Source organism: Octopus bimaculoides, chromosome 13 (assembly GCF_001194135.2).
Source record: "Octopus bimaculoides isolate UCB-OBI-ISO-001 chromosome 13, ASM119413v2, whole genome shotgun sequence".
NCBI classification, from domain to species: Eukaryota; Metazoa; Mollusca; class Cephalopoda; order Octopoda; family Octopodidae; genus Octopus; species Octopus bimaculoides.
In genome coordinates this window covers 30,719,750-30,732,249 of record NC_068993.1, presented here as the reverse complement: position 1 = coordinate 30,732,249, position 12,500 = coordinate 30,719,750, and the positions used below count along the sequence as shown (strand labels likewise).

The following is a 12,500-nucleotide window of genomic DNA, read 5'->3' as shown; positions in this document are numbered from 1 at the left end:
TAAGCATTTCTTTACACACTCGTAAATATATATTAATACAATTACAAATATAGATATTTGCTTAAGAATTTCTTGTATTATTAAGAGGAATGTTTAAGATACTACATACGATCGTTCTGTAATTAAATATGAAGCAATGTTTTTTATGAAAAACTAATGCTCCCCAAACACAGTAGTATGTTCCGTGGCACTTGTTACTACACCTTGATGCGGCCGCAGTACTGTAACTTATTTAGCCAATGTGACGTGTAAAAATTCATTTCATCTGTCGTATTTAGAAATCACATTTTCGTCAATGGTAGTTTGTTTCCGAGTTTACATATCAGTGGGACTTATTGTTTATGTTATGACGATGGTGTTTTCACAGTTATAATTATTTCAAATTTTTGCCACAAGGGCAGTTTGGGGAAAGGGGGATGTTCACTTATTTTATTCACTCCGAAAGGATAAAAGACAAAGTCGACCTCGACAGAATTTGAACTCAGAACGTAGCGACGGGCGAAATAGTGTGAAACATTTCGTCCAGCGAATAACTGTTCGATCTATTCTAGTAGCCACGATATTTTCTTGGTATCGGATACAGTGTATCTCATCTATATCAGAATGGTAATACACTGCTTCGTCTATTGTGCTATCGCTGAATTTGAACCGTCTACCTTGACTGTAACTCGAACTTTACTATAACACGTAACTGACTCTTAAAACTCCCAACTCAGAACTCGTGCAACAACTCTACAACGACTGACATAGGATTCCCCGTACTGGGTGACGTCATCTCACTTTATAACGGCTGATTCATACTACTTGTCCCGTGGGAGGGGTGTACCATTTCCCCTACATCTCCCCTTTTAGCTTTTTTTGTTTCCCTTGATTGTTATTTTTTTTCTACAACTTAATATTTTTTTTCTTTTTGGCGTCTATCTTTTGGAATGCTGTGTTCTTCCTTTTTCTTCCACTTGTACGCGTGGGTTCAACCATCTGTAACAGCATTGGTACCTGGAATGTGGCATACATCCATTCCATAGTTACTTCCAATCTGTCTGGTTAAGTTTCTATGAATCTCTTCTTTAATTGGGTTCTGTGTCATTTTTCAATACCTTTATTGCTTTTCATTGCATATATCATTTTTTCTATGTACTTTGCAATTTTGCATTCTTCTCAGTACTGTTTTCTGTTTTTATACGACCTCATGTACACCTCATCACCAATTTTGAAAGATTTTGATATGTCCTTCCTAGCACTGTTTCTTTCCTTGCCAGGTAGCAATTTATCAAAAACTGATTTCACCTTCCTCGTGAACATCAGTTCTGCTGATGAGCTTCTTGCTGGTGTATTCGGGTTCGGTGTCACCTCTTAAAAATTGTTGAAAAGCGACTTCGTCTGTGACTTCCTTGTTTGATTTTCTTGAAGCTCTTTTAAAGATACCAACAAAAGTTTCCTCCTGTCCATTTGATCTGGAATGGTAAGGCGCTATTACTATATGTTCTACCGTGAACATTTCACAGAACTTTCTAAACTCACGGGACACAAATCGTGTTCCATTATCAGACACAATCACGTCTTGGAAGCAAAATCTTGCGAATAATTCATGAAAAAATTTTATTACAGTTGAGGAGGTTGGTCTTTTGCACTTAACCGTTTCAGACCATTTTGTAAAACTGTCAGATACTACTAAGTAATACCATTTAACAGACCCGCGAAATTGATGTGTAATCTTGACCATGGGATTTTTACTTCTGACCAAGTCTCCCATTTTTTAGTAGGCAATTTCGCTGCCAGAGCGCATCCTCTGCAGACTTTTACTAAGTTTTCAATTTCCTTGGACATCTACGGTCAATATGCATAACTGCACATTAACGCTTTCATCGTTGGGGAAATTCTTCCAACATTCGTTTTGGTAGTGTCTCTTGTATCCACTACCCTTTGGGCATATATTAGTAGGCCGTCGCATGTTGAATATATGTCTTCGTGTTTTTTCGTACCGAACCGTTTTTTGTTTTCTTTTGTTGACCACAGTGTTCTTTTTTTTTTATTTATTAACTTATCATTTGACGCATTCTGCTTTATATCTTCCAGGGTTATCAGTAACTCTTGTACAATGTTCCACATTATGTTTTTAATTTCACCTTCGGCTCTTAAATCTGATAATAATGTACCGTCGAATGGTTTGCCTTTTTGGGGTATTAACCTGGACAGGCCGTCAGTATGTCCTAACTTTTTCAAAGGTAAATATTCTATTGCGTAGTCATAGTTTAGTAGTATGTTGTTCTATTGTTGTAATCTCATACCACTTGTCCCGTGGTAGGGTCGTACCATTTCCACTACAACAGTTTATAAGACATTTCTTTAATTATTATTGCAATATATCATTAGTGCTAACTTACTGTTCGGTGTAATGTAGTTTGTAATTTGTTTCGAGATTTTTGCTTTGGTTATCTACTCTAGAATTAGTGTACTCTTTATTTGTATAATCGTATATATTAAAAGGCAAGATGTCTGTCTATGTGTTGTGTGAATCACTTCTACTCCTACAATGTTCAACCAAATATCACCAAATATGACATGTGTGACCTTTGTGACTTAGGACGCGTTTCCTTATAACTTTTTTCCTCGAAATTCCGCGCCGCCAACATAAATAGACTACTCTCAATTCACCTAGGATTTCAACCCACCACGTGTATGCAACGGTACGCGTACAATTTTCGGCGCTTCTTTAGAAACGCACCTCTCCAGGAAAATGACGCCTAATTACTATTAAAAAAATTATGAAAATTAGAAATATATCCAAAATAAATGAAGTATGCAAAAAATTACGAAGAGTGGTCTATTTTTAAATATTTTATACTAAAAAATAAAACACGGAAAACGGGCACTCGCGAATATAAACAAACATGTCGGACGATACAACTTGTATCAGATACTATTAATGAGACGAGGGGCCCGACAATAACGTTTGCAAATTCTTGATTGTTTTTAATCAGATCTTTTACTGCGCACGCTGGTAAGGGTTAGTGCAGCACGCGCTGCTAACACGTAACAGCTATTCGCAAATACCAGTTCAGTGGTAGCAAGACGTGCTAGAAATACCAGCCAAATCGGTTAATGTTTACAAGTACTCCTGCACGTCAACCCCCACCACTTACCTTTCTTATATATATACATTATAGCCTCTGGCCCACCAAAGCCTTGTGAGTGGATTTCGTACACGGAAACTGAAAGAACACTGTCGTTCATATGTGTATATTAGTGTGCGTGTGTGTGTATGTATGTTTGGACTCCGACCATTTCTTTACAACCGATGATAGATATATAGATAGATAGATAGATAGATAGATAGATAGATAGATATTTGTGTATGTGTATACACATGTATTTTCACATACTCATGCACCGGACACATTGGTTTTATAACGTACAAGAGAAAAAATACTGCATATCACTGGAGTGTAAATTGTGTATCTCGGTTGGTTCTGTGACCAACTGATCAGCTCCAATATAAATTTTATGTGTGTCTAATGAAGGGCACTAAGGCAAAAGTTCAAAGTAGCTGTCAACCTTTTCGCTGCGAAAATAAAAGATAATACTTTAGAGAAATGCATTGACTGATTTTTCGCTCTAATGTTTGTTTTTATATGTAACTATACTAAAAAACAGGTAGTGATATGTTTGTGTGTGCATTTATGCGCGTGTTTATACGCGCGCGAGCGTGTATGTGTGCGACTGTTTTGCAGTCTATTTTTTATTTAGAGAAAGTTTTCTAGAAAAACAAAATTGTTTATTTACGTAATCACAATTTAATTGCTAGAATTTTGTGAAAAGAATGATGATTTGACGTTTATAGGAGTAAATAAGGTAATTTTTTTCTGATAAAAAATTAAATTAAAAAAGCTGACAGCAAACAGAAGAAAATGTTTATTTAATTCCTATGCCAGCGGGAAGTCAAGATATAATTGTCATGTTTCTATCAAGTTTCCTTTAATTCGAAAATCTCGCCCGAAAAGATCGATATTTCTTTCTATCCACATCTTATTAATTTAATTTATGTTTTGAATTAAAGTAAAACACTTTTTTCTAATATTTTTTGTGTTTTTTTTTTCATTTTCTCGTCTTTCTGTTTTATAATCTCATAGAAATCTATATCTTATTAATTACGTCAATCGTTAGTTCACAGACACATAATCATATATATTCCCCTGAAACTAGGAATTCTTGCAATAATTCAACGCTAACCATTACACCGCAACATAAACATAATCAATAATGTGGTTCTTCAAAATATGTTTGATGATTACATTTCTTGCTTCTTTGTTCTTAAAATATCGAACGAACCAAATTTCGCAATGAACATTCTAATGTGCCAAACTATTTGCATTTACAAATTATGTATTTTATATTTTACACCTGGTTCAAATATGTGGAGAGTTTTCTTTAAATGGTGGTTAATACGTTGAAATATGAAGATGATTACTGGGCATATATACGATCACGTGCATGAATTACGTATATAAATACGATTATATCCAAATACACACACCCACGTGTGTGTGTGTGTGTGTGTGTATGTACATATATATGCATATATGTATACATATATACACATGTATACATATATATGTATTTATATATTTATGTGTATATATATATATATATATATATATATATATATATATATATATACTTATGTATGTATATGTGTGTATATATGCAAACAAAGAGAGGGAGAGAGAGAATGGGAGGGGGGGAAAACTTCGTTCTTTTATCTAGTTTGTAAGATTATGTGCATTCGTGCGTTGAAACAAATTTTGTTGCATCTAGGGAGTCATTATATCAATATTATTAACACACGCATGGTACAATTCCACTCCTTTATCATTTCTCAATTGGTTAAAATATCCAACTGACTAATCGATTGTTTGTTTTATTTGATTAAACAGCAAGCCATTTGCTTGGTTTTTGTTTGTGAAACTTTTTCATTGCTATTTGCAACATTTTCAATGACCTTTGACATAGTCGGTAACAGCTAGGCCCAATATAATACCATAAAAGAAACATTTTATCATCACTAATTGTGACTGAGGTTGCGGAAGTACTTATATTGCAAGAAATAAGAGTTAAAACTTCTATGTATTTATTGGTTTCGCCTGGTAATTATATATACTACGAATCGATTTAGCCAAATCAGCAAGCGACTGAGTAATCAATACTGATAGGCGAAACCAGTCTAGTCCAATGATCCTAGAGTCGCTCACGAGGCAGTTATCACCCCTGTCAATATATATATATATATATATATAAATATATATATATATATATATATTATTGTACATTTCGTACAGCATTAGAAGTTTTAAACTTTTATTTCCTGCCATATAGATGTTTCGACACCTTCAGTCACAATTAACTACGGTAAAAGTTTTCCTCTCTGGTATCATACACGATGGTTTAAGTATTATCATACCAAGAAGTTATGGAGATTTTTAATGGAGTTGATAGTTATACATTCATACGCTAATGCTTCTGATACATGGTATAGCTATCACATATGCTCATAAATTTAGTTTGTATTTTGAGAGGTCTACGAATTTTGCCACAGCAAATCCTCGTTTCAAATATTATATAGCCATTTGTAACAGAAAAGAACAATCGTCTCTAATCATAAAGGGGTGTTTGTTGCCCTGAAAATGTGAACGTTACTTTCGGAATCAGTTATGTAGAACTGTTTCAAAGCCTGCAGCTTCTTTACGATGAGCATAAATTCACATATATATATATATATATATAATAAGAAAAAATGGAGAATTATAAATGTATAATTAATTTATTTGTATGATATTATGAGGTTGAAAGTCTTTTTATAAAAACAATGCAAATAAAGTATAAATTATAAATCTCAAAAAAAGAAATGCAGATCCCAAAGACCTATTTGTTTCGATTCCTGCCCCTAAGTGATTCGTAATTCTATGCATTTGAGTTGGGTCTAATGTTAAGGAATGGTCATCGTTTTCAACTACGTGGGACACAATCTCATTAGGGCTTTATGTGCTTATACAACAAAGGTCAACATGTTTCTTGAAAGGATGCAGACGTAATAGATGTATGCTCGTTTGAGAGATGTATTTATGTATACGTGTGTGATGTATGCTAGTGTAGTTACGTGAACATATGCGCATGCGTACCTGCGCGTGTGTGCATGTGTGCGTGTGCGCGTATATGCTGGGGCGGGTGGAGGTATGTGTTGGCGCGTGTGGGGGTGCACATAGGTCCTTACATATGTGTATCATATGCACCTGTTTATGATTGCACGCCCCGTATATGGAGGCAAAATTAGGGTTTTCAGAGGATGCATGAGGTTGTGGGGGCATTGGAGGTTGGCGGGTGGTAACCGTCTCCTTGGTGGTTCGTAACCCTGTCGCTGGTTGTGGAGCAGTCAGTACGGGACGGGGGAAGCCGATGTTAAGGTGGTGTGTCGGCAGCCAGTGGGCTGAAGTTCACCAGGAGGGCGCCTTGCCGACAGTGGTTATTCGATGCTGGATGTCGCATTCCGGAAGTCACGGAGCCTTCAGAGGAAGAGAAACAATGGTGTGGAATTTTCTCTCCCTTGCAATCTGGAGGTGTATGCGCTACACACACACACTCACACACACACACACACACACACACACACACACACACACACACACACACACACACACACACACACACACACACAAACACACACACACACACACACACACACACACACATACACATATAAGTACAGCTTAACTCATTCCCGTGTTTATAAATATTTGGAAATACCAGCCTTGACAATTTGTAAGCGAACGAACTGTTTTGCGAAAAAATTCTTATATAACTTCCTTCAAAAATAAGCAGGAACCTAAGCACGCCAATAAGCATCAGTATGCATACACAGATGCACACATACTACATACTTATATATACATATATAAGTACATATATATTTTCGCACACAGCTACAACACACATACGTACATACATACATTGAAAGAAAGAGAAGACATATCTACAGAAAAAAAGGTAGATTACCATTCGAAGAGACTGAAGAGGTTGCATTTCATGAATATTGAAAACTTACTTCAGTTATGAGTTAAAAGCAGCGCTAGTATTGTAAGCATTATCGACCGCACATACTCAACGTATGTGTTTTGTCTGTTCACCGGTTCGCTACTCACAACGCTCTAGAGATGACTCCCTCATATCATTGTGTGTTTTAACACCTGAAAATCATAAGCAGGCGAGGCTGCTCACCCAACAATCCCATTCAGAAGCAATTGATACCAATACTTCCCCATTTTTGTTGCTTATCAACATCACGTGCCTGAATCTAGAAACATCCCATACCTAAATCTATGAATTTTAAAACATCCGTGATAAGGAGTTGACTCCAAAGTGTTGTAACGCAGCGAACCTGCGAACCTGTGAACAAGCGAAACATACATTGACTATGTACTGTTGATAATGTTTATTGAAGAATTAATATATACAAATATATAAATTCTATTTTCAGAATTTCATTGACAGCTTCCTGTCCTATGGATCTAAGACGATATCCTATGGACACACAAGTTTGTTCTCTTTACATGGAAAGTTGTAAGTATCAGTAATAGACATTCATTTATTATTTTTACTCAATCCAAAACCTGCCCCGAACGAAAAGATCTATTTTCAAAGCTATTCTAACCGTGACTATCCCATCTGGATTTCTTTTCCGTTTTATCCCTTTTGTTGGTACGATATTTAAAACTATTATTCGACCAGGTATCCGATCAAGTTGGTTTTACTTCCGGTCATTAGTCTTACGAAATTTAATTTTCTATGAAGTGTGCATTTAACTTCAAAATTTATAAAAATTTCGGCTTTAATACGTTAATACTAATTCAATAGGAAGCAAATACATTACTGACACATAATCGCAAATATTGCTTACGTTCTTCATGATCAGCGTTACGGTTCTAAACCAATTGTTATCTGAGCTGATACTCGTATATAACAGGTACTTATGTTAACTTTATCGACATCTGGAATCAACAATTAATAAAAATGCAACAATTCTGAATCACCAAACTGAAACATTTCTCCTCACCCGCCAGACCCAGAAGCTCTGAAAACGGTCTACTCTTCTTCTTCTGGTTGAAGAATTAACAACAAAACAACTTCCTACATATAGCCACGAGTGCAGAGGTAGAATGTAAAGTTCATGCTTTACCCAATAAGCTTCGAAAACTGTGAGTGCTTAACTTTCCAGCTGAATTATTTTCGAGAAAGCTAAAATGTTCATGTGGCTTCTGAGACTGTTGGTTACTTAAATATTGGTATGATTTCAACATGAAATAAAAATAGTTTTATTGTATTTTAATTTCTGCTGTGTTCATCTCTTCAAAAGTCTTCACGACCAACTCGCATATCCACTTATACATGATGTGTTTAACATGGCATTGTCTGTTTCCCCACCAGCCACCAAACATTTCGGCCCTTTTACCAAGAGTAGAAAAGAAATAGGGACAAGAATTTAGTACAACATTTCAAGTTAACTATTTAATTTCTGGATCTCTATCTCATACTGATTCATAACTTAGTATAGCTTAGAGCATGGTCAAAGATTTAATACAAAGACTGATGGTAGAAATTGAGGATGGTGTGGGAAAAAACCATAATTCATGCACTGCTGTGAATACTTGCAACAGACTGAGCTGTAATAAAAAACAACACATAAGGATCAACCAGGTGACGAATTAAGTTTACCTTCGATGAAGTCTATCCAACGGCCTTCATCATATTTCATTTCACCGATTTTCACTCAAACTGTGTTGCTTCATGTGTAGTTAAAATACAAGGTACAGACACAAGGTGTGACACAAAATGATTGCCCCGGCACCATATATTTGGAAAGTAAATTTATTTATCTATCAAGTATTCATACTTTTCCGTTCGGAGTGCTGATCGTAAGACATAAATTGTCTTGTCACGGACATAAACTACACATAATCTACACATTAGCAACATTATTTTTTAGACTCAAAAATTAGAAAAACACGTTAGTGGAGTAGCAAATATTTCAATTTAAACATTATATAGCTTTATTTAATAAAACATTTGTTTCATATTACATTTATCATTTACATTTTTTTCAGTTGCTTACTCAAAAAGGAGTGTAATATTTCTGTGGGCTGCTAACCCTCTGAGCCTCAGTAAAAATCTTATCCTGCCCCACTTTCGTATTTTAAAGCATGCACCGTACGAATGCGATCCTACATTGCAGTTTGATGCAGGTAAGTTCATTGCTTTATCAAACGCAATATAATTGATTCTTTGTTATTTTTTATTTAGAGTATTGTAACTGAGACGAGCCCAGAATTTAACATGATGGCTACACCTTCTAGGTATAACTGCCAAATATCTGGTACATGGTAATTTATTGTTTTGTATGCATGAAATACACATAATTATAATAAAACAAACTATGAATGATGAACAGGATGGCGATGGCTAGAATGCCTTTGATTGGAATTTTTCCTGTTTCACACAATAAATATAAATATCTACTTGGGATTAGTAAAATATCCACCAGTAATAACTTAATAATCAATGTCAATGTTTGTAAAGTTGAAGTTGTGTGTCATATCCGAGGGTGGTGGGTGAAAAGTTCCTGGTTTTAAGGATGTCGCAAAAGGCCTTCTGAGTTCTTTTACAGGGCTTAGTAAAACTGAAGAACCGCTGAAATAACTTAGTGAATCTGAGAGCAGAATACGTTGAATAACATCATAATTACCTGACCTCCCTGTATATCCTTCTACCCAAAGCCAGGAACTTTTCAGCACCCTTTCGTAAATCAATAAATGGTACCAACATTATTTACGAAAATGTTAAGATATGTTCTTTCTTAAATATACATAGATATATGCTGTTTATGCGTTATATATCTAACACGCACACACATATACACAGATATTAACATACATGCACACATATACATACACATGCATTAGTAGGATATAGCGTCGAATTCATTTACGTTAGCATAAGTGATGATTTATTCTATTTTGTAACCAAAATTATTCTTTTAACCTTCAACATTTGCCGTGCATACAAGCCTGAAATAAATAATGCGTGATTTTGTTCTTTGGGTTAATGCAGTGAGGTGTTTGTTTATAGAAGATCGTAGCAGTATTGAATTAAATCAATTCGAGGATTAACTCATGGTTCACTGCTACATTTGCCCTATCAAATTAGGAACCCAGAGTCAGCTATCACAGGTCACAGTACAATCCAGAGAAATTCTAAGAACATTGGAATTGAATCAAGTTCAATAACAATTATATAAAATGGCTACGGGAATATATAAAATGGCTGCATAAAGGGAAATGTTCTATTGTGGTATCAATTACTCTTTTAATTCTTACTTCTATGCAACGTCATCGTTGGTTGGCGATTGTTCTAGCAAGCTACCTTTTTTGAGAAAAAATATGCTGTTCAAACTACTAAAATCAATCATGTAGCAAATAACTAACGGCAGATGAGTAGATACTAACCTCAAAGTAAGTGGCTAAAAGCATGAACGACGACCAAAACTAAAAACGGTAGGAATTACACAGCCACTATTACACAGGCATGAGGTAGCCGCATATAATCAGAGAAGAAATAAGTGAATAATAGCTCGGGACACAGTTTACAGTAAAATTTAAACTATTTACATAGACAAACCTCTACATGAAAACTGATTATAATAGGAATTTCTTACTGGTAAGCTGTTATTCCTGTTCGTTCAAGTTGCCAAAGGACACGGAGTACAAAGCAAAACTCAGTTGTTTAACAGTGAATACTTTGTGCTGTAATCAGCATTCACTATCACAGGAGGACAACAGAAGTCAAACAAGTCGACCTCGTCAGAATTTGAACTCAGAACGTAGTAGCAGACGAAATACCGCAAAGTATTCTGTCCGGTGGGCTAACGATTCTGCAGCACCATTCTCTTAGACAATGGTTTCAAATGTTGGCATAGTGCCAGCAGATTTGAAGAAGGGGCTAAGTTAATTAAATCGACCCCAGTGTTCAACCGATCCGTTTTTTATCCACTTCCAAAGTATAAAAGGCAGCCAACTTCGGAGGAATTTAAACCCAGAACGTAAAGACGGGCAAAATGCATCTAATCATTTTGCCCGGCGTGCTAACTATTCTGCCAGCTTGCCGCCTTATGTTCTCTTAAGTAATAGAAGTACTTATTAATTGGTGTAGCTGGAAGTGTTACCACCGCGTTTTTGTTAGTGAACAATATTATCTAATATGTCTTTGCTTTTCAAACCGGTAGGCTTTAATTTAAAGTAGAATTTGTTACTATTTAGCCAGATCAAATCACTTTGAATACGCTATCTCGTTAACCTCACCATGTTTGTTCAATATATATATATATATATATACATATTGAGTAGTGGTACAGCAAAGCACCAATGTTTACTGGAATACGACGCTAGAGTAAAGCTTCAATGTGTATATACTGGCAAAGACGTGTGAGGGCAGCAAACATTAAAAAAAATTGTCTTACCTCTAGGAAGAACATTATATTAATGGACAAACTAGAATAGCATAATCCAGTACTTAGGTTTCGGACTTTTTAAATACGTTTGTCATCGTAAATTTGATTAAGTCTTCATCAGCTGGATTTACCTGGACAATATTTCAAATGTTGCAACATAAATGCCTGTATACTCGCCTGAACGCTTAGCCATTAACAGACCGAGAGCAGTGAAAAATTTTTTCAATGAAAATTAAAATATTGCAATACAAATGTATTACTTTCCAGTAAAATAAAGCACCGTAAAAGTAGAAATATAAAGATACAGTGGTGGTACAAACAAAGCACCAATGTTTACTGGAAATAGCAGTCGATACATTTACGAGGCTATAGTAAAGCTTCAATGACGTGTGAGAGCAGCAAACATAAAAAAATTGTCTTACTTCTAGGAAGAACATTATATTAATGGACAACTCAGAATCGAATAATCCAGTATATATATAATTTAAAAGAAGAAAAGAAAATGGAGATAAGGAAGTTAATAATTGTTTATTAACAAATTGGTCAAATTCGCTTCTTACAGCTGTTTTTCAATTAATACTCAATAATTTAATTACAAATTTGTAAATTAAATTTACATTTCTGTGATATGAGTATAATTTAATCAGAAGAAAAAATATTTACCTTTGGATGTTATATAAAGACCTATCAATTCATTTCAGCAGACTAAATGTTGCGGTCGATGATTTGTATTATGTGCTCGGGTGAAGGGTTTACAGGTTCCTTATAATATGATTAGGGATAAAGTAAAGTAAATAGAACTAGAGCAATAAATAAACTAAATAGAGATGATTGAGCATATTCATTTACAAGGTATAAGTAGAATTATAAAAATTCATGTATGTTTATGTACACACACACACACACACACAAGCATATATATATATATATATATATATATATATATATA

At 34.9% G+C, this 12,500-nt stretch overlaps 1 protein-coding gene across 1 annotated transcript in view; it reads left to right on the top strand.

The window, feature by feature from the left end:
• Window positions 1-12,500, top strand: part of LOC106872092 (glycine receptor subunit alpha-2) — an 807,169-nt gene that overhangs the window by 764,529 nt on the left and 30,140 nt on the right. The window contains exons 8-9 of the mRNA XM_052972407.1: window positions 7,529-7,611; window positions 9,153-9,290. Coding sequence (XP_052828367.1) covers window positions 7,529-7,611; window positions 9,153-9,290 — 221 coding nt within the window. The remainder of the gene's footprint in view (window positions 1-7,528; window positions 7,612-9,152; window positions 9,291-12,500) is intronic.